At 34.5% G+C, this 27,596-nt stretch overlaps 1 protein-coding gene across 1 annotated transcript in view; it reads left to right on the top strand.

The window, feature by feature from the left end:
- Positions 1-21,984, top strand: part of LOC149807788 (histone H2A deubiquitinase MYSM1-like) — a 44,163-nt gene extending 22,179 nt beyond the window's left edge. The window contains exons 11-16 of the mRNA XM_089970612.1: positions 1,027-1,140; positions 2,918-3,104; positions 7,956-8,083; positions 14,629-14,761; positions 15,943-16,109; positions 20,939-21,984. Of these exons, the coding sequence (XP_089826738.1) occupies positions 1,027-1,140; positions 2,918-3,104; positions 7,956-8,083; positions 14,629-14,761; positions 15,943-16,109; positions 20,939-21,073 (864 nt within the window). The 3' untranslated portion in view covers positions 21,074-21,984. The remainder of the gene's footprint in view (positions 1-1,026; positions 1,141-2,917; positions 3,105-7,955; positions 8,084-14,628; positions 14,762-15,942; positions 16,110-20,938) is intronic.
- Positions 21,985-27,596: the final 5,612 nt, after the last annotated feature.

Raw genomic sequence — 27,596 nt, 5'->3', positions numbered from 1 at the left:
ACAATTGTATGTATTCCTTTAATATTTCCTAAATGTACTGTTAGTTTCACTGTAATCCAGAAACATTCCAAAAGTATTCCGAATGAAAGTTTTTTTGTGCTAACACCACAGAAGAATAACTGTTCTGATATTAAAAAAAGATTTAACTTTGGGGTAAATCCAGTGAAAGTAGAATTATCCAGATCTTTGAATGTTTCACAATAATCCAGCAAGGTACTATCTGTTTTGAATAAATGTTTTACATTCTGAAGTTTCTACATTTAATAAATAAACCTAAATCCTCATGTAACTCTTACAAAACTGAACTAAACCTGAAGAATGAAATGCTCCGTAATTTAATTCCTTTATATAGCCACTATATATGCATGAAATCAACAATTCTGGATCACTAGAAAAGATTCCAGGTATTTAAATTATTCTGTATTATAAAATATCTTGGCAGTATCATTGTACAAATTCACCCACTTGGAGACCAATGATTCTCAAGTGCTCAAAACTTGTTTAAAATCATGCACATGAAAATGTACTCCGCATAGTATACAATTTTTATTCAGCCATTCACCCTTAAAATGCTTGTCACAACTAAAGTCACTTACTAGGTATTTGGATATTAGGCAGATGTTAGGTGAGTGATGTCAGTTTCACTTGGGTCTCTTGTTTATCACATATTCCACACCCCACCCTCTTTTTCTTGAAAGTCATTTTTTTCTATGAGTCTTCAATCTATGTTTGCATATTATAAAGTATTGTCAAAAGGATATTTGAAATTTCTAAGGGGAGGGAACCAAGTACCATACCCGGTTTGTTAATTGTTACCATATAAACAAGATGAATATAATTTTTTTAAAAATATTTCCACTAAATGGTATAGAAGATGTGGTAATGGAAGGTATCACATATTCAAGCATTTGATGCTAAATCGTAGGGATAATAAATGGTCATATGTCATTCTTTTTTGGGGGGTGGGTGGGTATGATGTATAATTGTGCTTCACATTGAAAAAGTATGCTTTTTTTTCCTCTTCAGCATCTTGATAAAACTGAAGCAGATGGAATGAAGCAAAAGATTACCAAGCAGATGAGAACTGTATACGATCCTTTTAAATTAGTGCCATGCCAGGCTTTCACAGCATATAGAGTGGTAATTATTATTATGTATATGCACCTATAGCAACTGGGGGCTAATTGATTTAGTCATGTCAATCGTGTTGTCCCAACGAACTGTTGGCAAGATTTAAGTAAAAGCTATTCAGTACTGATAAATAAAATCTAGCTTGTATATGTGTATTTGTGTCTTTATTTAGATAAGATTTTCACTACAACAATTTTTCAACATTTTAAAATATTTTGGGATGTAGATCTTTTTTTTTACAAGCACCTTGTTAGCACAGTTTAGCAAAAACAACTCAACAGAAATAAAATTTAGCTGATTTTTTTGTATTTATATACAGATGACCTTTATAGTAATTTTTCACTTATTATACATTTTTGGACTTGAGCTTTTATGACCTTATTCTTGTAAGAAATAACAACTTAATGTAGACTATTAAATTGAATTTGAAAATATTTTTTATATTTACATATGGGTTGTTTAGAATATTATACCATTACATCATAGTTTAAGTTTTTTGGACATATTTCTAAATGTTTTTCATTTGTTGGGGGAAAATAACCTTTTAACACACACGAACAAAATCCACAAAGAAGTAGATGAATGGTATTTGATATACATATTTGTATGTTTATGTGGATGACTGATTACATTTTCATGCCATTTATGCAATTTTCTTTCTTTTAATTTGGTAGTATTTGCGGCATACCTATTTTACAAAATACAAACTCAGGATCCTTGCCATCATCTGTACATGGATTACCACAAGTTTGTTATTGCTACTTCTCCTAAACTATTTGGAGAATTGCTATGAAACTTTACACATGCACATTCATTCCATGGACTAGTCGTTCCTAATTGAATATGTTGCTGTGATGGCATCCAGTATGGCCACCAATCTTGCTATCACTACTTATCCTGAATGCATAGTCATATCACTAAGATTTCTTGGGATGTCTAGTTGGGGTCCTAAATGAAAATGGGGTCGATCTAATGTCCAATAAAGCATCCACATTGGCCATCTTGAAAATCATATTACTACTACCTCCAGAATGGAAAGTCATATTGACATATAGCTAGTATGTCCACCACTGCAGCCATCTTGAAAACTTGTTATTGCTAATACTTTGGGTTTTCACTGCAAAACATATTTCAATGTCTAGTTGGTTTCAAGTGAAAATGATGCCAATTGGATGACCAATATGCTGCCACAATGACCATATTTAAAATCTTTTTGCTAATCCTTTGCTAATCCTCCTGGATATAAAGTAATCTTGCCTTATAATTTTCATCAGCAGACTTTTCTTGATGTGTATGTTCTGGATATGACCGCTCTGGTGGCCTAGTGGTTAGAGTGTCTGCCTCAGAAGGGGGAGGTCGTGGGTTTGAACCCAGGCCGAGTCACACCAAAGACTTGCAAAAATGGTACTAACAGCTGCTTCGCTTGGCGCTCAGCATTAAGAGGTTAGTGTTGGGACTGGTTGGCCTGGTGTCAGGATAATGTGACTGGGTGGGACATCATGCTGCATGTCTGTGGCATGATGCCCCAGTGCTATACATCACTATAAACTACCACACTGCAGACATCATAGCGTTATGACTGAATTTTTTATAAAGCTATGTTAAAAATCCAACTCACACACACACACATTAAAAAAAACAATTGATTCTTAATGTAAATGAGCAAGCTTCCTCCTTCTTTTAATTTGCCAATGTTACCATAGATATTACACTTTATACATGATTACTTACATAAATTGAATTATAATTTTGTGTTATGCTTAATTAATACTTATTTCTGAAACAGCCCCCATTTGCAGTGGGAATAGACAGAATAGCCCTAATGGTCATGGACATGCATGCCCATATCTCTAAGACTGAGGTAATTGGAATGTTAGGAGGCAGGTACTGTCAGGAACAGGGTACATTGAAGATCACTATGGCAACCCCATGCAACAGTCTTAGTACAGGCATGCAGTGTGAAATGGACCCAGGTGAGGGAATTATTTTGTTTTAGTGTTTAAAATTAGTTTTAGATGATAATGATGTTTTTAAAATCATATTCTGTTGACAGGAAAAGCAGCAATATAATGTAAGATTTAGTATGTTACCAACATTTAATAAGAATACCTTTATCTTTTTTTTTTCTTCAGGCATTTTTGGAATATTTGCCCAAATGCCATATATACAGTGTCTGAAGTTTTTGTGTGTGCTGATCTTAGCAACTAAAGTTAAACTTGGAACATGAAGTGACACATCTGTCATCTTTGTTCTTTTCATGTCTACTTAAGTGGAGTTTGGAAGCAATATGTTCTTCATGTTGGGGTGTCAAGAACCATCAGAACATTGTTCTTGAGTCAAGAACTGGCTTATGCAAAGACACCTGTGATGTTCAGTGGAAACCTTTAGTGTACATGGCTCAAACAAAATATTTTTAGGCACAGGCCCTGCGCTGGTGACAACTTAAATAAACTCACAAGCCCCAACTGAAATTCCACAAGCCTGGACAGTTCATATCTGTCAACTCTCAAGCCAGGAGAAACCTCCTGATTTTTTATTTATTTCCACACCTACCTCCTGATCTCATAATATCTCCTGATTATTACATTATGTCTGTCAATTTTCATTTATCAAAAAAACAAACAAACATACATAAATATATTATATGCAATCCACAGATGCCATATTCTATTATATCACTTCTGAATACTGCTGTGACAAAATAATTAATATCACACTACAAATTTTGTTTTCTTCAGCAAATAGAATGTTAAGATTACACATTATTCACGTAAATTTCAGATTTGTTAAACCCCTACAACGGTGCAATATTATTTTTAAAAAATTGTCACCAATTAGTTTCAATGCCATGAATGGTCACTGTGAATGCTATGTAATTGTCTCTGCAAAAAATCACCTTCTCCATTTCCGCCTAAGAAACTCAGCCAGTAAACACCTATCATTCCTCTACCCTATATGTAAACTTTAATTACCATGATTAAATTAAAAGTAGGAATACAACAAAATATATCATGCAGTATGTGTGCCCCCAAAGAACTAATTCAGAGTAAATATTTTATTTAGTAAACAGTGTTACATGCCTTAAGAGTTAAACCTAAGAATATAAGTTGGGATATAAAACATGGGAAAAACAGTTGGCACATCCTTTGAGAATTTCATCCTTATTGGATTTGGAAGATCGGTCAATATTTACTGAAACCGGCACTTAAAGAAATGCCATGTAAAAACCTCCCTATTTTATGTCCCAATCTCACTATTATATTTGTTGTTCTCTCTACTTGGCTTTTGAAAAGTTGACAGGTATGCCGGATTCCAATTTTCCCAGAATTTCCCCTTTTTTAATATTCTCACACAACGTTGCGATAATTTGAATATAAATTTAATAAAAATGAATTACGCTTGAACTCTATCCCCATAACTGAAATGATCGTGCTCTTCGTTCTATATATGCAGTAAAATCCAACTTCAAAGAAATATTGTCGCTATTCACAATTTAATACATAGGTTTAAACATTCTCGTTCAAAACAGTAATATGTAATAACTTTTGTTCTTTTACATGCATCTATCATTTCTTTTATTTACATATAATGTGTTTTTCCACTTCCTGATCCTACCGATGCAAATTAGCACAGTGGGTTCACCTACTGCAACTGTCAACACATCTCACAAGCTGTTATCAGCCAGTTAATGTGAAACTTTGATTTTACAGCTGAGCTCTTTTCCTTTAATTGCTGCAATTTAAACTGGCCAAGGGATAGCTTTATATCAGCTCCAATCATAACAGATTACCATTTATACATACTACATGTAACAGGCATAGACTGAAAGTTTTTTTATTGTTTTTTTTTAAATGACTGAAAATTCTGTTTTCTCAAAACACGAACGTGTCATGGGGTTTGGGAGTACAAAATCATATTTTTAGCAAAGCTTCCATTTGATTAAAATCAGATCTCATTTTCACGTAGGACATTAGTAATCTGATTTAGATCGTGCCACGTTATGGCATGTATGTCAACATCTTGAAAGTACATTTATGCATTTCACCAGAGCAATCAAAGTTTCATCAGGCAAACTAATTTTTTTTCAACAAGCCCGACAGGCATCTCACTTGGAATATATGACAAGCCTGAACTAAAATTTGAGGGGCCCCAAGCGTAACGATATCAGATTTTGTTTAGCACTGGTGTACACCAGTATTTCCCTACAAAACGTGCAATGGAAGTTTTACCAATCAAATGAAAATGGAATGCAAAATGAATGCAAAAACAAAATGTTGAATGAATGCAAGGAGATTATAATGAAATACAAGTGAAATGATAAATGCCATATGATAGAAATGGAAAATGCAAGTACAAAATGCATTTTGAAGAAGTCAGAGAGAGCAAATGAAAGATGTAGAATGCAGAACAATGTCTGATAAAAGAAAATGCAACAAAACAGGAATGATTTCATGAATGGTTTTTAATATCCTTAATTTTCAAGCTGGCAATAAATGTCCAAATGTCCATGGTTGGAAAGTCCTTTTGCATCATAATCATAGATAAGATCCATTGCACTGAGAGAAGACTTTTCATCCATTACAAGATATGATATTGTTCTTGTTATTAAGCACATTTAATGTGATGATGTCATTACCAATGGTTGTACTACAATTATATATTTACATCACTTTTTACTTTATCTTAATTTCAATGCTTTCTTTTATTAAAGCACACTTATTATGACATGATATGAAAGCTCTATTTTGGCCCTTTTACACTCTCAAAAACAGAAAATCCAACTTAAGTAAATTCATTTCCATTTTGCTCCAAATCAGTGAAAAAGGAAGGAAATGATGGATGGTAATGAAAGATCTGAATGAATTTTTGAGGCTGTAAACAATTAATATGATGGCTGGTAGATGCAATGCAAACTTTAATGAAATTTTTAAATTGTACAAATAAAGAGTGCAAATGACATAAAATTAAAAATTAGATTTTATAATTTTACCCATTTCAAGGTTTGCATGATGTCCTTTTCATGTTATTAGCTCACCTGGACAATGATCAAATGAACTTATTGTATGGCCCTGCATCCATCTTGTTTCATGCATCATTCATTATCCATCTACCCTTAAACACTTCGTTTATAAACACTGTAAAGGCTTAATTTCCGATCAGATTTCTGTTAGACTTCGTGAATATTATCCCTGCATATTAATGAGGAAATCTTGCATATTGTTAAATTAACACTTGAAATGCTGTATTTATTTTTACGATTTGATATGATTAGCTTATATTGTCAAGATCTAATGTAATTTAGTTCAGTATGAGTGATATTCACACACTGTATTGAAAGTGGTTGTGCATCTTTGGTGCAGCTACTGATTAACAATGTAACCTATGCTGAAACACTAAAAAATTTCTAATGAATACCATTTAAGGTTTGAAAATTTCTTTATATATTTAATAATTTGCAGGAAAATGGTTTTGCCTCAAGTAGAAAATATTTATTGGAAAATCTGTGTCCAAATGTATACATTTATTTACAGAGAATTATTGCTAGAAACTTGGCCACATTTAAACATTTGTGGCATACATACATTAAAATTCTCAAATATTTTGAAGTAACTTTGAATATGCCGAGCTTTACAGTTGTTGTTGGGGTCCTGGATTGCTAAGTTGTCTAAGGCATTAGATTATACAGATCACTGACATCTCACCTCTGTCTGCATGGATTCAAGTCTCAGGTTTGTCCAGTGAGGAAAGAAAATAAATCACACCAGCATTCAAGAACATTGTTACAGCTATGTGCTCCAAGCTTTTTTTTCTCCACTTCATTACATGCCTGGGTGAATCTGCACTCACAAATGGACATGTCAACTCGGGGGGGGGGGGGGGGCAACATCAGGCCCTTTTGCATCTTGTTATTTATGGATTTTAGTGTCACTTTAAAGGAAATAAAGGATAGTAAATTAATACAAGTAATATGCTGGCACTAAACAGTATTATGTGATTTGCCATAGGCTAAATTTTTATTGAAAATGCAGCCATTCTTTATTATCATATTTCTCCCTCATTATTTACAGTGGTGTCAAGATTGCATGGTCTCATATTGTAAGCACTAGGGGATCATTCAGGTACAAAAACACATTTGTGCTAATTGGGTTTGAGATTAAGTTTTACCTTACACTGTGCATCAGCTGCTGCATAGTTTCTCATAGTTCAGTTTTTATGTGTTTGAAAAAAATGTCATAGATATTGATGTCTCAGTCCATTCATTTTCCACTTCATTAAAGTAAGAACTGGGATGCACTTGCCTCTACCTTGTTTATAAAATATCTCTGATTTTGTTCAGTTTGCATTCTTCATGGCTGCTGAAGATGTTAGCTGTGGTAGAAACAGATACATGTCTACTATGTGAGGTTTGTCAGAACTGTTACAGTAACTGTAATATTGAACCAGCTGTCAGTTTTAGGATGACAAACTATGGGAAAGTGAAACAAATTATGGAAACACTGTCAAACGTCTGATTCATATGTCATGGTAAACAAGTTTCCCATTTTGCCCTAGGACTGTTTTTTATTTGTTTGCCAAAAGTTTCATAAAGTTTGATTTTGTGGGAAATCTAGTCCATTCATTGTTCACTTTCCTCTTCATTCAAGTCATATCTGGTACACAACTGTCACTGTTCAGTGATAATCATTACTTTTCAGGATTTCATATGATACTGGAAGGACTTGTTGTGCCTTTAAAAGGGTTATCATAGAAGGGTCAGCTTTGTTTAACATTTTCCAGATCTTTTAATGTTGTTAATGGACACTATTCTTTCTCTGTATATTCAGTGTCTCAGACTCAAGCCCAGGCAGAAATAGATGCTGCAGGCATGTCAGTGGTGGGATGGTACCACTCTCATCCCACATTTGCACCAAATCCATCCATTAGAGACATCGAAACACAGCTCAAATTTCAGGTATGCTACCCAGACAAATGTTGATACATAGATGACATTTTAAGCTGGCTACCACATTTTCTCATTTGTAACATACCCAACACCAAGAAGCATAGTCTCAGATCTGATGTTATGTAATGTATTAGGAGCACTGGTTCCACCATGATTGTTCTACTGATTTTTTCATGTGAATACTGAAGTTCCAGATCTGCCAGTACATTATATGATAGCAGATTTGGGTGTATTTTATTCTTAGAGGGCCATTGCTCAATAATTCTGATTTTTATTACCGTATTTGCCAGCCTATAAGTCAATGTGGAGTATGAGTCGAATGAGCAAATTTGTCAAATTTTCCATCCTTCATCCATATATAAGTTGATGCTAAGTATAAGACAATGCCAGACCAATACCTCTGCTTCATCTTTTTCACTTTGTTCCACACAGCATCACAAATTTTATTCTATCTGTAACTCGGTAACCTTTCCAGTCTGGATCAGTAAATATAACTAAAAGTATTTAATTTGTTTCACACAAAGTATTTCAAATATATTATATACTTTTACCTACATATAATGATGCTGACCTGAAAATTGATTGAGTTACAGATAGGATAAAATTTTAGATGCTGTGTGGAATTAAACTATAATAACTTCTGTTTTCACAAATATTAAAAGTATCACTGTATGCCATTTAGCATGCTGTCTAACTTTCATTGCAGTATAATTACCTCTCCATTCCCAACAAATAAGATTATTTTTTTAAAGTACTTGTACTCTTACTGTTCTTAGGTGGCAGTTGTTTTTTATCTATATGCTACATGTTACTTTAAATTGCCTTCATCCTGTCATCAAGTTCAAAAGATGTCACTGGTTGAGAAATTTACACTAGTAACCACCTGGCATTTCCTTTCATTATAATCTACCATATTCATAATACCTGGTAGCCTCACTAATCTCATCTGGTCTGCCAGGGTATTAGCTTTTGGAAAACCTGACTAAAGCTGTAGCATATTTAATTAGCATGTACATACCACTGCAAAGCCACATGATTCTTAAACACTGGAAGTGGTAACTGAAACTAGAAAATATGAGTATTTAAATATGTATCTTGAGAAATACATGTGCCATTACTTTGTAGTATTAATTGATAATGTAATACAGTACTGCACTTTTGTACATGAGTATACCCACAGTCATCTAGTAAAAGAACAATCGTCAATACATCTCTCTCTCTCTCTCTCTCTCAAAATGGGGCCTAATTTTTATTCGATCATGAGGTGCTGTAAGAAAATTGTAATGGAATATCTTTTTCATGGGTATTCATCTTTAAACTTGCCAATTCTAATGCACCTGTATCAAATTTAAACAACGTCTATTTCAAACAAGGTATATTACTAATGCATGCTGCTTTAGCACAATTACATCTGATGGAAGTTAATTTTTAATACTGACAATCTTGTAATTGTTTAAAATCCTACTCAATGTGGGGTCCTATACTTTTTCATACACGATCTCTGCCTCAAAATGAAATATGTTTTACACCTTATTTTTCATACTTTTTGAGAGAAAAAATTTATATATGAAAAATTATGTAACATAGAATAAAGCAACTTGGATGACAAAATCCATATATAATTCAATTCAGATTATAAGACAAAGGAATGATTTTCTGGTAAAAAAGTAAAAAAGTCTTGCAGGCCAGCAAATACGGTTATGAGACTTCTTTCTGCAATTTGATTAGCTGTAATTGGTCACTTAATACTGATAAGGATCTTTTTTACACTTTGGTAAATTCTGGTGGCTACTTTCAGTTTCTAATCCAGTATCCAATGAATACTAACATGGCTAGGTATGCTGGCACTATGTGAAGAAACTTATGAAAGAAAATGAAATACTACCGAAAATTAAACATGTTATTGATGGAATCAGCTGATTTGATGACAGACAATTATAAGAGTTAAATGAGAATTTTTGAAGTGCAAGTGATAATGTAAAATGAACTTTTCAGTAAATACCCAACAATTATTTAATCATAATCTAGTTAGTACGTCATACTCATGACCATAAGTGGTCATTACTGCAATCTTATCAGCCAAGGTGGACTGCTGTGCACGTGTCTGGGCAACACAGTTCATTGTCTTTGCACAGTATAACCTCCATGAATTTATGTACTTTAACAATTCGTTTCACAGTTAGAAGCACATTGGGGTAAAGTTTGTGAAAAAATTCATAATAAACCAGAAATTTATATCCAGAAAATATGAATATTTAAACCTGTATCTTGAGAAATACATATGCAGTCATCAAAACATATTCATGTTTTTGTCTTTTATGTCAGAATCATAATATTGTCAATTTTGAAAAAATTTGTTTCATGCATTATTTATATATATATATATATATATATATATATATATATATATATATATATATACACATACATTACAAATTACATGGCTTTTCAAGTGTTGGTATAAAGCAAGTTGATATACCAATACTATTGGTATATCCAATTGTGATCCTCCCATTGCGCAGTAATACACATAATTAAACATTCTTCCAATGGCACCCTTGCAACTGTGTGCTGTCCAGTCATTAATCATTAGTCATGTATGAAAAGTATTATTAATCCCCATTTTCTAAATGAATTTAATCTGGTACACAATTTATTCGCAATCATTTCTGCTTTCCATTCCCTCTCCTGCTTTCCATTCCCTCTCCTCTCTCATGCATAAGGGACAAAATATGCAGAAATATGGAGTGAGAGAGAAAAAGAATTTGGGCTGGATGAAAACCTTGAAATTGAACTTACACCAAGTAACCTACAAGAATATGGTTCATCATAATGGTTTCCTTGGGATTTATCTATGGTGTTTATATAATCAATGATACAAAGTTGCAAACCCTGTCATCATTATATGGTAAATTTCACAGTTACATGGTACACATACTATAATGTATTTAATGTTTTGCTGTTGTTTCTTAAACCTATCATAATGTTCTAAAGATCAATTATTATTAATTAAATATGAAAATGTCCAAAGGCCGCTCCCCCCATCTCTCTATCTCTCTCTCTGGACCATCGTAGCAAGATATGGGCAAAAATTAATGAAATACAGCGTAGAGGATTTTCGCTTATGTCATCCCATGATGTCTCTGGACTTATGAATGATGGTAAAAGTTAAGTCAAACCGACCAGAGGATGAGAGAGAGAGAGAGATTTTTAAAGTCAATCCAACCAAAGGAAGAGAGAGAGAAAGAGAGAGTTTTTTGGTTGGTAGTACTGTTATTAAAGCAGAATAATGACTTAGAAGAACTATAAATATAGTAAATTAATTTAATTATGTATTGTTGGTTCATCATTTCTCTTAGTTTCTATTCCATACTAATTTCCAAAGGTAATTGTAAATAGCAACAAAAGGCACAGAACTACATTTAGTAGCGGACACACTCGGAAGGGATGTAAGGAGTTCATTCACTCGGTCAATACTCAGTTGCCTGTAGTCAATTTTAGACTCTGTTCAAGGGCAGATATGTGTATTTCTATGTGATATAAATTAAATATATGTCAGTATTTATGCTGTATCAATGATATACCACTTGTATAATTTTTCATTACAAGTTCATTAGTTTCCACATAATGAAAAATTTATACATCTCATCTGTCATTGATACAGCAAACATACTATATATATATATATATATATATATATATATATATATATATATATATATATATATATATATATATACACACACACACACACATACACCTCTAATAACCTTTGAAGGTCAGTAAATACATAAAAGATTGTAAATTAATTCTCCAGTAGAACTTTCACCGATTCAGTTGTTTCACTCATTAGGTTATGGGATAGTTAAGGAAAAATCAGTGGTGTTTTCTATGCAAAACTTTATCAAGAAATTCTTAAACTAGTATGAAATAAACACAATAAGGATTTGGAAATAAAATTGTGTGAAAGGTTACTGCCTCAAAAATCATGAGTAATACAGAGTGATCAATATCTTGGATATGAATGGCACTATTTTGTCACCGCTCCAGTGGCCTAGTGATTAGAGTGTCCACCTCAGATGCAGGAGGTCATGGGTTTGTTCCCCGACTGACTCATACGAAAGACTTAAAAGAATCCTACTTACAGCTGCCTCACTAGGCACTCAACATTAAGAGGTTAGTGTTAGGACTGGTCGGCCTGGTGTCAGTATAATGTGACTGGGTGGGACATGATGCTGCATGTCTGCAGCATGATGCCCCAGTGTTAGACATCAGTATAAACTGCCACACTGCAGACATTGTAGCGATATGACTGAAAATTGTTAAAGCTACATTAAAATTAGTGCCTCAAGTATTTTTCTGATATTTTACTTTGTCCCTTGGAAATACATAATGTCTTCCAGATTTGGAGCTCCAGATTTGGAGGTCATAGGGTCACAGTGTCCCTTGCCCTTGGTGTCCAAGCTGTGACACTGAGTATAAAAGGTTATTCTAAAGTGGTTACATAAGGGAAAATTTATAAAAAAATAATATTCAGTCTGTTTATTTCTCAAAAAGCTTATGAGGGATTATGAAGTATTATGTAAAGCAAGAAAACTCCAGCAAAGCTGCGTGAAAATATTTATGCTCTTTCATATGCATTTAAATAATATTTAAGCTTGCATATATAACAGCAGTTTAAAATTACTTGCATTTTGGCTGTTTTGTTTAAAAAAGTCCCATAAACATTCCACATCTAGCTGAAAGTTAGTTCCTTAGAATCAATAGCAGAGGCAAAGTCCACAGATCACATCTGACTTGAATGGTGTCATGTGCATATAGTGTACTGACTGACCTAGTCTGACACCATGGAGATGTGTTGCAAAGAATACTTCATTCGCTAAGGTGACAAGAAATTTGTTCTTTATATATTTTTGAGTAACTCACTTCTCAAAACTAACATACTGTATTATTTCTGTTAATTTATATCACACATTTTAAGGGAGAATATCATTTGCACCTCATTTCATCATTTTCTTTTGAATACATATTTTGAAATCATTATTCATATATGGATCCTGTTTGTAATTACCTTGCTTTGCTTGGCAATTTTAAACTCATGTGTGTCAGTGTCATTAAAAAAATTCAGTAGAAATGGATTATTTCTTCACATTTTTGTCAAGCCTATGTTTGTGGGAAGCAAGACAAGAGATACAGCAGTCCATTTTGGGGATGGAGGCAGCATCATCTGCTTCTCAAGGTTGTGGTTAAAAAAATTCATATACATTTTCTAAATCCCTTGTTAAATTCCAATATTTAGCATGAATCATTATGAAGCAAGGATAATTCTTTCTATGACATGCATGCTTTCCCCTTTTACCTTGGGATCAAGGTTATTGTAATGCAAAATTTGCCTTGAATTCAGATTTTGGTTAAAGTTTTTTTTACATGCTTATATATCCTAAACCTCTGATGAATTTCTTCACACTTTGAAAGAATTATTGTAAAGCTAAGACAGTGCTGAACTTTTGACCATGGGTCAGCATCACATGTTTTATAGTATTGCTTTAACCACTGTTTGACCATGGGTCAGCATCACATGTTTTATAGTATTGCTTTAACCCCTGTTTGACATACAGGACCTTCTTGGTATACTTGACAAGTTAAAAGACCAAGTAAAATGCTTAATAATGCAAATTAATGTTAATAATATTATTTAATCCATACATCAATACTTTTTGTTTCAACTAGATTACTTTACTTGGAATTGTGGCACTTTAACCATATTTAGTAGCAGTTTTATGTTAATAAAAATCTACACAGTTCAATTTCGAGCATTCTCTGTCATCATTTAGAAGAGTCTTTGCCTCTGATTGCCGAACACTCTGACTTTCATTGACACAGCTTTACTTTCCCAAAGATTTTTGGACTTAAGTGAAATTTGGAATGCAGCTATTTACTGATGAGACTTTGAGTATTCCATGACTTCATTTATAGGAGTTATGCCCCATTTTTTGCCTGTTGTCTTGACTTTGGTTGCCATAGCATGACTTTACCAGGGCTTGTTTTGGTATAAACCAGCTTAGATATGGGGTTTTGTATTGGTAAAACCTTGGATGAGCTTTATTTCCTACATTCCATGACCGTATTGGCTGGAGTTATGGCACTTGGTTGCCCCCAGCTCATTTGGTTTCCACAGCACATTTTTAGTAAGGAATATTAGATTTCATTCATATTTTTCATGCCCCATTAGAATGATAAAATCAGTTGGATTTCCAGTACTACACACCATGATTTAGACAAGTTATGTCCCCTGATGGGTTTCACCATACAAGTTCCTCAGGGGACATAACTTGTCTAAATCATGGTGTGTAGTAGAAGTTCCTCTTTCTAAGTGCTTTACAAAGAGGAACTTGTATGGTGAAACCCATCAGGGGACATAACTTGTCTAAATCATGGTGTGTAGTACTGGAAATCCAACAGTAGGGCCTACTGAGCAGATATGTAGTAAGTGGGGCCATTTGGAGTGTGCTCATTACTAATAGTTCTAGTTTTTTTATGTCTATTTTTTCCAGGAGTGGTTTGCCAAAGGTGGTCATTATTTTGTGGGTATCATCATAAGTCCATATAATTTTCCAAAAATTGGTCCAAGATCTGATGTTTGCTGCCTTACAGTGGGGGAGGAAGTACATGACATTTACAAGTGCAGTGAGTTTCTCATTTACTCTTTCCATTCATTAATCATATTCTTGATATTGATATCTGTCATTTTGTGACTTGTCCAGATGTGACTTGTCCAGCTGTCTGATTAGGTAAGACCTAACTTTTCACACCCTAAGCTGTCACAGTGTGCACTTTTGACCGATTTTTATGTCCTTACTAAAAAATTTTGGAGGGGCATATAGTGTTAGCTATGTCCATTTATCCTGTCCCATCAGTCTTACATTTCATCCTGTCACATCCACTCATGTCAAGTCTTTCATGAATTTCATTTTAGTTTAGTAAGAGTTCATGGATTGAAAACATATTTGGTATAAAGCTTTGAATTAAAAACACCACAATTAAGTTATATCTTCAACATCTGATAATATTTGGTAGAGTTATTGCCCTAGTTCAAATGTTAAGATTGTTTTTGCACTCGGAACTAAGCTTTCTTCTGTTTCACCATATTGTGGGGGATCTGTGTTATATGTGCATTGGCAACAAAGTACTTTATATATTCATTTATAAGCTGAATAATTTAGAAGAAAATAAAAGCTTTGAAGAATAGAGGTTGACTTGTGTACAGGACAAGGTCTAAACTTAAAATTTTTGAAGTTTTGGTGTTGACTACTGGTATATACTGTTATTTTAAAACACCGAGGACAAGATCACATACCTAAGTTTAACCCCACAAGACCTCCTGTACAGAAACCCATGTGAATATCCATCCATTCATATGGAGTCGCAATAAGATTTTCAATTTGGCTGGACTTATGAGTCGGCTTATGTGCAAGTCATGCACTTTTTATTGTTTTACCTGATCATTATGGGTGTGGGCTTATATGTGAGAATAGTTGGCAGCCATGTTTTGTTTAAATTAAATTGATAACATGACTTTGTCTTAAATTTGCAAAGTGCATTATAGCCAGATAATGAAAATTCCAGTTTGTAGATCATCAGGTTTGGTAAAGTGCCATGGGATTGGAAGGAAGTTGTTGCAGTGCTAATTGTAGGAAAGATCATTCATTAAGATTTAGTCTTTAAAAAGTTTCCACAAAGTTAATATGTTCACATCAAATGATGTTTATAGTAAAAATATTATCAGGAATTGAAACATTAAAAGACACAATTGTGCATTCTCAGTTCCTTTCTGTTAGTTTGAATTATTTTCATGACATTTATTTCAGATATCCCATACAAATTTGAATACTCAGTTCAGGGAGAACATGAGGACCTAGAGATATCTCTGCTAACAAAAGCCAGGAGCCTGGTCTCCCAGTATGCCAGCTACAATAATCGTGTGGATCTGTCTGCAGTGCACAGAGCAACGCTGAGATTAACTCGCCTTGACAAGGTTAGATGAAGGAAGAAGTTAATATTTTATGCAACAGAGAAAATGCTTGCTTGCATCTGTTCCCATTATTTTATCTGGAAGCCCCTTCAGGAGTGTCTAAGAACATATAGAATGACTCTTGTCTGACTTTCCATTAAGCCATCTGTCATACCTTGGTTTAGTTATGCAATAAGGATATGGAATATATACACTGCAGTGAGGATTGGACATTTGTGTTCTGTGAACACATCTTGATTTTAATGCTAGGTTTAATTTCCCATTGAGAACATTATCTTTGCAAAATTCTGAAAATGACACAATGAACTTGGTACGATTGGTATTACATTTGGTCCCATTCTTAATAATGCTAATATTTCATCCTATAAAAAATTATGTGAAAGTTCATACAGTTGATGAATTAAAGTTGTTCAGAATTCAGAAAGGAGCTCACCAATGAGGCATCAGAATTGGATCATTCTTTAAAAATCTTGCAGGGCCATAAGATCAATCAAACTTGAGGTATGGCCTTGTGTCTGTCATCTGCATAGCTGCCAATCCTCACGAATTTGGTGTGAATTTCATGACCTTTTCAGAGATTCACGCATTCACGCCGCAAGTAAAAAACTCATGAATTCTCCAATTCTCAATTATTTTAAATCTTTAATAAAATAACCGATTTCCCGTTAAGCGCTAGTCGTGATATTCGCAGTTGCTGAAACGGTCCGACATTGCTGGTCGCGATATTAGTAGAACTACAGCTGATTAGTACAGTTGGCCCGGTAGCAAGCATTTTAGCCTATTATAATCTCTATGTATAAGAGCAGTTTTACAAATGCTTTTGAAAGAAACTGGGGCCTAACTGGAATTTTGTTTTGCGCATGCGTCACCAATACTGATTTGAGTTACCGTTCAGCATCGCATGTAAGATCTTGAAAATGTCTTCACCACCAAGGAAAAAGAAATGTATTGCTCAAAAAGTGAAGTTTAATTTAGAATATACATGATATGGGATCAGTTCGTAGCCTCAACCATAACTAATCAAGTTGAGGCTACGACATCGTAGCTAGGTCGCAGAGACGATGTGAGGAAGCAAATCGGTTGCACAAAACATGTAGAAGTTGGGAAAATTAAGAATTCACAGATTTCAGCTCTGGAATATTTTAAGCTATCGGTGGAAGACCTGCGAGCTACCAACGCTGAAGCAATATTTGTGAGTTTTCGTGTTGAACACAATCTACCTTTATCAGCTGGAGACCATGCTAAACATTTGTTCCGACCAATGTTCCCAGACTCGAACATCACTTCCAAATTTTCCTGTGGAGGAACCAAAAGTGCTGCAGCTCATATGCATTCCTCACAGCAACAGTGACAGCATAAGAGTATTTTTTCTAGTGAGGAAAAATAAGATAGACTTTTGGGCCTCCTTAGCTGCTGAAAATTTGTCAGCAATTTTAGTCACCAAGATCAACTAGCAGGCAAGAAGTCTGAACTGTTTAGAAAACAAATTTACGATCAAGCAGTTGAGGAAGTTCAAGTCTTCCACAGTATCATATCTTGATAAATAACCACAAGAACAAGTGAGGTTTATGAATACCATAATAAATAGAAATGCAGATATATTTCTGCATATTTGTTTTGTTTAGTTTTATATTGCGATCTTGATATAGTGTAGTATTGACAGTCAGAGTGGATGGAGTTATTGTCATGGTATTTTTCACCAATTCATGTCCAAATTCACGACTTTTTATCACTATTTTCACTAATTGTGAGCCTGGAAGGTTGGCAGCTATGCATCTGTTGTGCATCAGGCATCAGTCAACAACCACAGCTTTCAATTCCATCTAGAAAAAATCCTGCTTAACCAGTTACAAGAAATTTGGACTATCACCGACCCAGATTTAATATCTCTAGTTTTATAGGTGTACAAGGAGTTAAAGGACAAAACACTTATACAAACCATACATATCTATCGATGGATTATATCATAATATCCCCGTGTTTTTTAAAAAGTAATATTGATAATAATAATAATAATAATAATAATACATAGTTGGACAAATATAATACTCACATGCTGGATGAGTGGGAACTATTTGAATCCTCATTTTGTACATGAACAGTGAAATATGTATCGTCCCATGTCTATACAGATAGGACTGCTGATCAAAGTAAAAAAATAGAGACTTGCATGCCATTTATAACTGAGTCTTACCAAGGTCAGGACCACATCTTATGTCCTCTTCTGTAGAGGAAATGCAATGATGTAGTAATCAGTGCATGTGCAAATAGGACTGCTCTTCAAAGTAAGCAGAGAGAGACCCCATGCCATTCATACCTACCCAATTCTTAGCTAGGTCTGGATGACATCATTGTTACCCGTCATACTTTTCTATCCAGTACATGAGCAAAAAGGGCCACACTAATATAGATGAACAGCTAAATATTCAGTATCCAGTACATGAACAAAAAGGACCACTCTTCAAAGGAAACAAAGAGAGACCTCCCTCCTCCCTGCAATATTTGACCCAGTTTTTGTATCGTGTCATTGTGAACAGGGGATAATAAGAGGCCATGTTAGGGATGATGCATGCACTTGAAAGGAAATAGAGTTGAAATGCCAAGGCAGAATGGCTAATGGAAAACAAAAACAGAATGAAACACAAATGAATTTTATGAATGAATTAGCAGTTGATTATTTTCAAGCTGCTGCTACATTTTCATGGTCAAAAACCCTTTCACAAGATAATCCATTGTCAAAAACCCTTTCACAAGATAATCCGTTGTCAAAAACCCTTTCACAAGATAATCCATAGCCAAAACCCCTTCACATGATAATCCATAGTCAAAAACCTGTTCACATGATAATCCAGTCAAAAACCCTTTCACATGATAATCCAGTCAAAAACCCTTTCACAAGATAATCTGTTGTCAAAAACCCTTTCACATGATAATCCATAGTCAAAAACCCTTTCACCTGATAATCCATAGTCAAAAACCTTTTCACCTGATAATCCAGTCAAAATCCCTTTCACATGATAATCCATAGTCAAAAGCCCTTTCACATGATAATCCTTGGTCAAAACCTTTACACATGATAATGAATGATCAGATACCAGGACAGTAATTTTTACCCTTGCACGGTGTGATGTAGACATAAACAGTAACTCCCATTGATGTGATGTCATCACCACCAGTGGTTTTATCTGTAAATCAGTATTGAAGAAAATATAGTAAGGGCTGTTCTGTTTAAACATCCACAGTACCCAGAGAGGGCACTTTTTTAAAATACATGCCAGGGTACTTGGGTTACTCAGAGAGTTCATACGACAATGATGCAAAGTTATAAATTGCATTTTTGGGTGACTACTCCAGATTAAAAGTGCCTTCCCTCTCCATTGACGAGTCTGTATTGATTATAAAGGATGTTGAATAGTTATTAGATTTACCATTTGCTATGTGAAGATTTTGGATTCTCCAGTGCAGATTTTGGCCTTAGCATTTTCTACTGTCTTGAGATGATGCTGGTCCCGATTATGCAGCTCACCATGAGTAACAGAAAAATAAGTCTACCATTACATCTGTATGGGGGTCGTCCATTAATTATGTCAAAAAATGGGGGGGAGGGGGTTTGAAGAAGTTTGACAATTGTTGACATGGGGGAAGGGGGAGTTCAAGATAAATTGACGTCAACAATGTTTTTTTTTACATTAAATTTAATAAACCAAAAAATAGGAAATTAGTCGGTGCGTTGGTATGGCACACACTCGCTCGCCTGTCAACAGCCCACCAGTTTAATCCAAAACCGGTTGAGCTCTTGCCAAGGAAGTCATTGTCTTGAATCATCATATTTTGTTTTTATTCAATGTAGATTGTTGACTGTAGACAGATTTTTAAGGGAAGCTTTATTTGTAGACCTTTTAATTTCCATAATTCTATTTTAAGCATAAAAGCCAGCCGTATAAAATATTGTTAGTTTGGGTGGGGGGTAAAATTTTATTAGGGGGGTCACTGAAAGTTTGACAGTTGTTGACAAGGGGGGGAGGGGGGGTAAAAAATTGCCTAAAAATTGTTGACATAATTAATGGGCATCCCCATGTGAATTGCTTCCAATTTTTTCATTCAAGGTGGTTTTTGTTTTTAATCTTAAAGATCAAGTAAGTGTAATCAGTAGACACCTATTTCAAAATATGCAAGTAAATATACATTACTACTGCTGACTTGGTCCAGACTTGGGTACGATTCAGACCGTTATGACTGGAATGGGGGTCTCTCTTTGTTTACTTTGAAGAGTGGTTCTTTAAGCATATGCACTGAATACTGTATATTTAGCTGTTCATCTATAGAAGAGGATGATGGGTAATGATAATAATAATTTATTAAGAAGGTAACTCAGTAAAACACTATTCTCCCTTGGATCCCTTGACTAAAATGATGACCTTGATCATATTTTGTAGGTCATCATGGAACTTTGAAATTTATTTCCATAAAATATATTCCTAGCAGTGATCAATAGTTACTACTCAGAAGCTAGTATTTAGGCTTATGTCAGCAAGAGTTTAATGTGTATTGTATTGGACTAAATCCATCTATTGAGATATTTGAATAAACATCATTCAGTAGGTTTATATGGATGTTTATCATTAAAAAGAGATAATAATTGAAATACTGGTACACAGTCTTGTGTCATTAAAAGAGATAATAATTGAAATACTGGTACACAGTCTTGTGTCATTAAAAAGAGATGATAATTGAAATATTGGTACTCAGTCTTGCACAAGGGATAATGACTGAAATAATGGTACACAGTCTTATGTCATTAACAAGAGGCATGATTGTTTTTCTCTTTCCAGATGATGGATTCCCTTGAACAGTACTTAACCGATGAAGAAAAATTGAACAAATCTAAGACCCTTCAAGAGATCCGGACATTATTTTCTAAAGCATTTTCTGCTCATTCTGAAGAGAGCACTGATCTGGTCTCATGACCCTCTGTAATGACTGTAATACTGTTAACATTCATGCCATAGGAAAATATATTCCAAAGAACAAATGCCAGTGAACCAGCTGATAGAATTCTATCATGGTTTTTAAGATCAAAGGTTTTGAGGCAGGGTTAAGTTTTAGTATGATTACAGAACATGTATGTATGGATTTTTTTTAATCAAACTCAGTTTTCAGGTATATCAGAAAAACACATTAAATGATACTTAAGTAACCTGCCCCCCCCCCCCACTCACTTACTAAATATAGATATAACCAAATTTAGAATGTGGGTTTATTTTAAGACTGTCTAAGACAAATTCATTGATCTGGTGTTGATGATATCAGTTTCCAGATGAAAGACCATGACACAGAATTTGGTGCTGCACTTACAGATATCTTGTGAACATATTAGCTGAAACATGCAAGAAAGTATTATTGTTACCAGATTTGGAATGAAGAGAAGAAACAGACATATTATGGATTCCAGGAAACTTTTTTTGGCCAGTAGAGCATCAGTCCCTTCATGGTATTCATGTCATGTTTATAACCCTGTTTACAAGTTTTGTGAAAAATTCCTTATTTAATTCTGACTCAAAACTTGTGTTCTCTATATATTTTTTTTTCTTTTTATCTACTGTCATTGTGTATGTCAGAAAAACATAAAAATGAAGTGTGTTCAATTGATAGATATATTAAACAGTCGATGACTAAAATTGTGCATTCCTGGGTTTACAGGCTTTATTAAAGGCTGAGATCTCATACATTAAAAGAGGAACAAGAGACAGTAAGAAACACCAGTGTATTGCAATAGAGTAGACTTTAAAGACTATTGACATATCATAAACTTGTTCTAGTAATGTGCTTTACTACTATTACTATATTAAACAATAGAGGCCATAAATGGTCATTATTCCTGTGTTGTTTTGTCCTTATTTCTTTTTGAGTTTGTAAATGGGTTGATAAAATGGAAATTCTATCCTGATCATCAATAATTGTATTATACCAATTGAACCCATTATAAATATCTGTATTTATACATGTATGACTAATTGGCATCCTCCCTCACCCCATTACAGTTATCTGTCCCCTCCTTGAAGCTGCTAACCCCACCCCTCTCTCCCTTACAAAATATAGATATAACCAAATTTTGAATGTGGGTTTATTTTAAGATTGTCTGAGACAAATTCATTGATCTTATGTTATGTACATCTATGGTATAAAACCATTATTCTTGTGAAACTCGGTATCAGATGTGATCTGCCTACTAGAATCAGTGTAACAGGAATTCGTCATCACACAAGTTTATTATTTTTGAAAGTGTGACTTTTGATGCATACCCCCTTGGGCATCTACCAGAATATGAAACCAAAGCCACTAATGATTCTGTTATTGGTTACAGTGACCTAGTAAGGATACTTAATGAGAATAGTCCTATTACCCATTCATGACTTGCATTACCAGTAATAGAGTTCTTGTCTTTAACAAATTATCAAATCCGCATTGAACATTGAGAAAAATAAAAATAAGCAAAACTGAGGGTAGGGCTGCCTCAGTGAAACATACATGAGACCTAGGGAAGGCACATTTAATGTGGGGTACTCACCCGTAGATGCAGTTTAGAATTTTCATATCATTTTAATATGAACTCGGTGAAATCAAAGTACCTTGGCATATATTTATTAAAAAACTGCCTTTCCTGGGTACCATGTCTAAGTGGGACAGTCCTTAAGGAATAATAACACAAACGTTTAAGACAAAACTTCTGTGGAAAACATCTTACATGTGAATTTTACTTAGATGTGTTACTAGTGTCTAACCTGCAAAAACATGTACTTGGAAACAATGTTGATGATACTGTCATCACTACCAGACAAGTGATTATTTTTTGCAATATGCTGAAGACAGACATGAAGGGGCATATTTCATTTGTATTTTTTTCCTTCTATCTGGTTATATCAAAAGGTATCTGTAGGGATCAACATGCTGCTACAGTATTTTGTGACAAAAACAATAGAGATTGTTATTGTTATTGTTCTAGGGTTTAACGCCATTATTCAGCACAAGATAGGCTATACATGGTGGCCAGTATAACTGGTGGAGGAAGAACCCTGGAAAATCCAGGTAAGAACCACCAACCCACGAGAAGCTACTGGCAGGCTTTCTCACGTATCCACGCTAGCCAAGCCTTGGACTCGAACCCACGCAGACAGAGGTGCAAACAATAGAGATAATGCTGCGAACAAGTTGACTTTACAAAGAGGATCAGAACAAGAGTTACCTTCCTTTAGAACAGAGACATTATGTTAGGAGTAATCCTCGTTCAATATGGCAGCTCCTATAGAAAAGGTGAGATCCAAGATTTAACTAAGACCCTCTCTCTGAAGAATTATCTGCAAAGTAATTTTTGCAATTTCAAATGTCAGTTGCTCTTTTCTGTTGGATAAATTACTTCTATTTGTTTAATATTTTTTTATCTCAGAATTCATTACATCCGAATGTCTAATAAGAACAAAATTGCAATGATTGTTGAATCCCTCATCATAAAAGTTTAATTAACTCTGCTTAAAGTTTTCTTAACCTAATTTACCAGAAACCAGTTTTAGAGTTAACTAGGTTTCTTTGTTAATAATTTCTCAATCTATGCAAATCCAGCCCCTCCCATGCTAAGAAAGGCTTTAATCGGATCTTTTGACTTGTTTTAGCAGTAAGACACAGACTAGTGTTGGCACAGAACCGTGATTGGATGTGGTATTAATAAATTTCACAACTGCAATCCAGTAGAAATATAGTAACCTGCATCATTATGAACTGCTGTTTGACCTTGTAAGGTGGCCTGTTGCACTGCTAATGTAGGTCTCACCAGGTTAAATTAAGCTTTTGGGGATGAAATCTCGGACGGATTAGAAGCTAAGAATGTCATATAAGACCTTCATCCCATGGTCTCAGTGATGTCTGTCAGGAAAGAGGTTAACACATATGCTATATAGTGGGTGATTGCTCTAACCTCATGAGCCAGCATGCATAAGAAATTTATCTTAAGTTCATTCTTTGTAAGTGGAATGGATAACCCAATGGATGCAGTATGAAAGATCTTGAGCAGAACTATTGTTCCTTCCTACTTTGAGTGGTAGGAACAAGGATGATCTCCATCTTCCGATTGGGTCAGTATGTTTCAGATACCATTTCAGTGCCTTACTTGGATCCTGAAGGTGCTCTTAAGAAGAAGAGTCCAAGAGAAGACATTTGATTTTAAGACAAAAGGCTGATTTCCTAGAATGGCAGAGTGCTCTTAGCAATGAAGCCAGGAAACACGAGAGAATCCAGTACATTGAAACAGAACTCCATGTTGGGTTGGGTTAACTAAAGTAAAAATTTCACCAATTCCTAATGCTAGGAAGCAAATCTTCTATGAAAAGTGAATCAGGAAGAGTATGAAGTGGCTTGAAGGATGTTTTGTCCAGTGCTATCAGAACTGCCTATAGGTTTTGTTTTGGACAAAATGCCAAGGCAAATTAAAATTGACTAAATATGACATATCTATTCTGGACATATCCACCTTTTCATGATGGCAAAAACATGACTTTTCCTATTGGAGGGAGCAGTCAGGATTCCCTTTTTTTCAGAATGAGTTTGGGAATAAGTGGTGTTGGGGAAACGTCATGTATATTGATACCACCCCAGTTTATGGGAAGAAGGTTTGGGACTGGAAATATGAACATTGGGTTCTTGACATTCCACCTTGACACAAAGAAGCCCACATGGGATCCACTTTTTGAGAACAGATTCAACTGAAAACTACCAGTAAGAGGTGAATTTACCATTATGTGTGAAATGGTTGATTTTAACTTGATAGGTGAGTCCACTAGAACATTCAGTCTGCCTGGAATGTGGCAGACTTGAATATGGATTTACAAACAATGACATGAAAATCCCAAACAGGAAGACAAAGAGCTGGGGGAATGGTAATCCCTTCTCTGATAATTGACAAGTCAAAATATAAAGAATCAAGATGCCCTTTCCATCTCATATCTCTTGTTATGATCAAAAACATTAGTTATGGCTTTTATCTTCAGGAGGTTGATGTACATGGAGCATTATTGAAGGGCCCAAACTCTGTTCACTTTCAAAAAGAAATGAGGGCAGGAGATGGACACTTCAGGTAGTCAGTGCTGGCATGTTTGTGAATCACGAGTTTTAGCACTATATCCCAAAATGGGATGCCTACCATAGACCAAGACGGGTCCTCCGATTTGATATGATGGGACCTCATGTAGTCTAAAACTTCAGTCACTTTTTCTAGTGGGCAAAGTTTAAGCTGCCACTGGGATATAGGGGTTTCAGGAAGCAGTGGCTCAGAACAAATATACCAAGAGGGCAAGGAAATTCCTGGGCAGAAATTATTTTCAGTAAATGGATGGAAAAACCACTAAGACAATTTTCAAGACACATGCTCAAGAGAGTTTTTAACCTAGATGGATGATGTTCTAGGATGGAATATCGGGTTTGTCGCTATTGACACAGAATCAAAGGAGGAGCAAGACATTCCCAAAATTATCTTCCATGTTCAATTGTACATGGATTTTTCAGTTTGGTCAAGCAATCTTATTTTCATTTTCAATTTTATTTTGTTCACCTTCCATTTATTTGCAAGGAAATTTGGAAATTTGATATCAATCCTACTTGGAAAAATGGTTAATTCCAAGTCATCATGCCAATGGCAATGTGTACAATTCATAATTTTCAATGTTACTTTAAGTACTGTAAAAAAAATATGAAACGTAACTGCAGGAAAAAAATGAAACAATCAATATAAAGAATGTCCTGAATCACAAAATGTTAAATATGCTACCAATTTTTACAAGGAAAAAACCCCCACAAAAATGACATTGTAGTAAGATAGAGAAAAGAACAGTTTGCAGGTAAATATGGTAAAGAATATATACACAAGGTACCACAATGATGAAAACCACAAGTTACTACACTGAACATGAAACATGATTTTACTAGCCCAACACAAAATGTTAAATGTGATACAATGTTGAAACTATTCAGTGTATCAACAATTTTTCTGTGGAAACATTTTACAAAATGTGAAGGTTTTAGTCAATGACAATTGACATGGATTATTTCATCATTTCTAATAGGGAGAAACAATAACATGCTTTCATTGCATATAACATTGATCCCATCTTGAAAGATAAAAATCCAGTGAAGTATCCAATCCCATTTGATGTAATTATCTTTCATTTCATTTAGCAAAATCTTTAAGCTATTGATTTGAATAGTCTGCTAATGAATGTGGATACAGTATGGATTACTACACCAGGCAATGATTTCAAAATCTTGGCAGATTATGTACTCGTACAGATCGAATGTTTAATTGATTATAATTAAAAAGTTTCAAATTTTTTGTTATGCAAGACACGTGTCTTTGGGACAACTGCTTTCACCATTTTAGCTTGCTATTGATATTTCACTTATCAACCAGATAAAAGTTACACATTTGTTCTCTGTATCCGACTACCTTTGGCCGATTCATAGACATTGGTATAGCATCTCTCGTTATTTTCGATAATTCTTTGTATCTTATTTTTGATGATCCCCTTATTATGTTGCCTCCAATTTTTTTGTATATATTTGCTCTAATGTGTTGGTTTATTGTTTCTGTCACATAAATACTTAAATGTGTAGTAATTAAATTACTCTAGCATGTAAAAAAATACACTGTTTACCTTCAGTCAAGCTTCTTCCTGAACAAACAATACCAACAAACTTAGTATCTTGAATTTCTGATCTTTGAATACCCAAGTTATACCATTTTCCTAAAATTCTTGAGTACTGGAAGTGGAATTTATTGGTGTAGTGATTTGTTTTACAATGGATGGGTTTCTCCCATGCAAAATATGAATTATTTTAATTTCACTATGATCCAATACTTTTTCTGCTTACCTACTGTAAGGGTAAGGTGTAAATGTTGGGAGATAACATAAACATACTATCCAACACTCAATTTGTATTACTATTCAATACACACATACTTTTTAATTAGGTGGGCAGAAGTTGTTAAAATGTCACTGACTCTAATGCATGGTGACACTAATTCTATGTTCCATCGCTTGCTGGAGGCTCGGTAGCTCAGTGGTTAGGTTGAGGGATTCGTGAACGAAAGGCTCCATAGGTTTAACATGGGGATGGTATTATGGACACAAGGGCCGACATGGTTATGGGGACAAACAAGAATGGTTATGTTATAATTATTGAGGTTAAAGGGTCTAAAGTTTATGGAGACAGACGAGAATGGTAATGTTAAAAGGAACAAAGGGTTATGGGGACTGATAATGTAAAAATTTATAGTTTGATACAAATGAATCCAGCACATCACATGTACTTTTCAGCAACTGACGTTTGATTACTATCCACCCACTAACCATCTAATGAAAAGGGTTGGAGTGTTTATACTTATAAATACCAACATAATTTCACACTGGGCTAGGAAGTGTTTATAGACACTACTATATTATATCA

The sequence above is a fragment of the Sinohyriopsis cumingii genome, chromosome 1 (genome assembly GCF_028554795.1).
Source record: "Sinohyriopsis cumingii isolate HCF-2022 chromosome 1, ASM2855479v2, whole genome shotgun sequence".
Lineage (NCBI taxonomy): Eukaryota > Metazoa > Mollusca > Bivalvia > Unionida > Unionidae > Sinohyriopsis > Sinohyriopsis cumingii.
The sequence above is the reverse complement of the archived record's forward strand: the minus strand, read 5'-3'. Positions and strand labels throughout refer to the sequence as shown.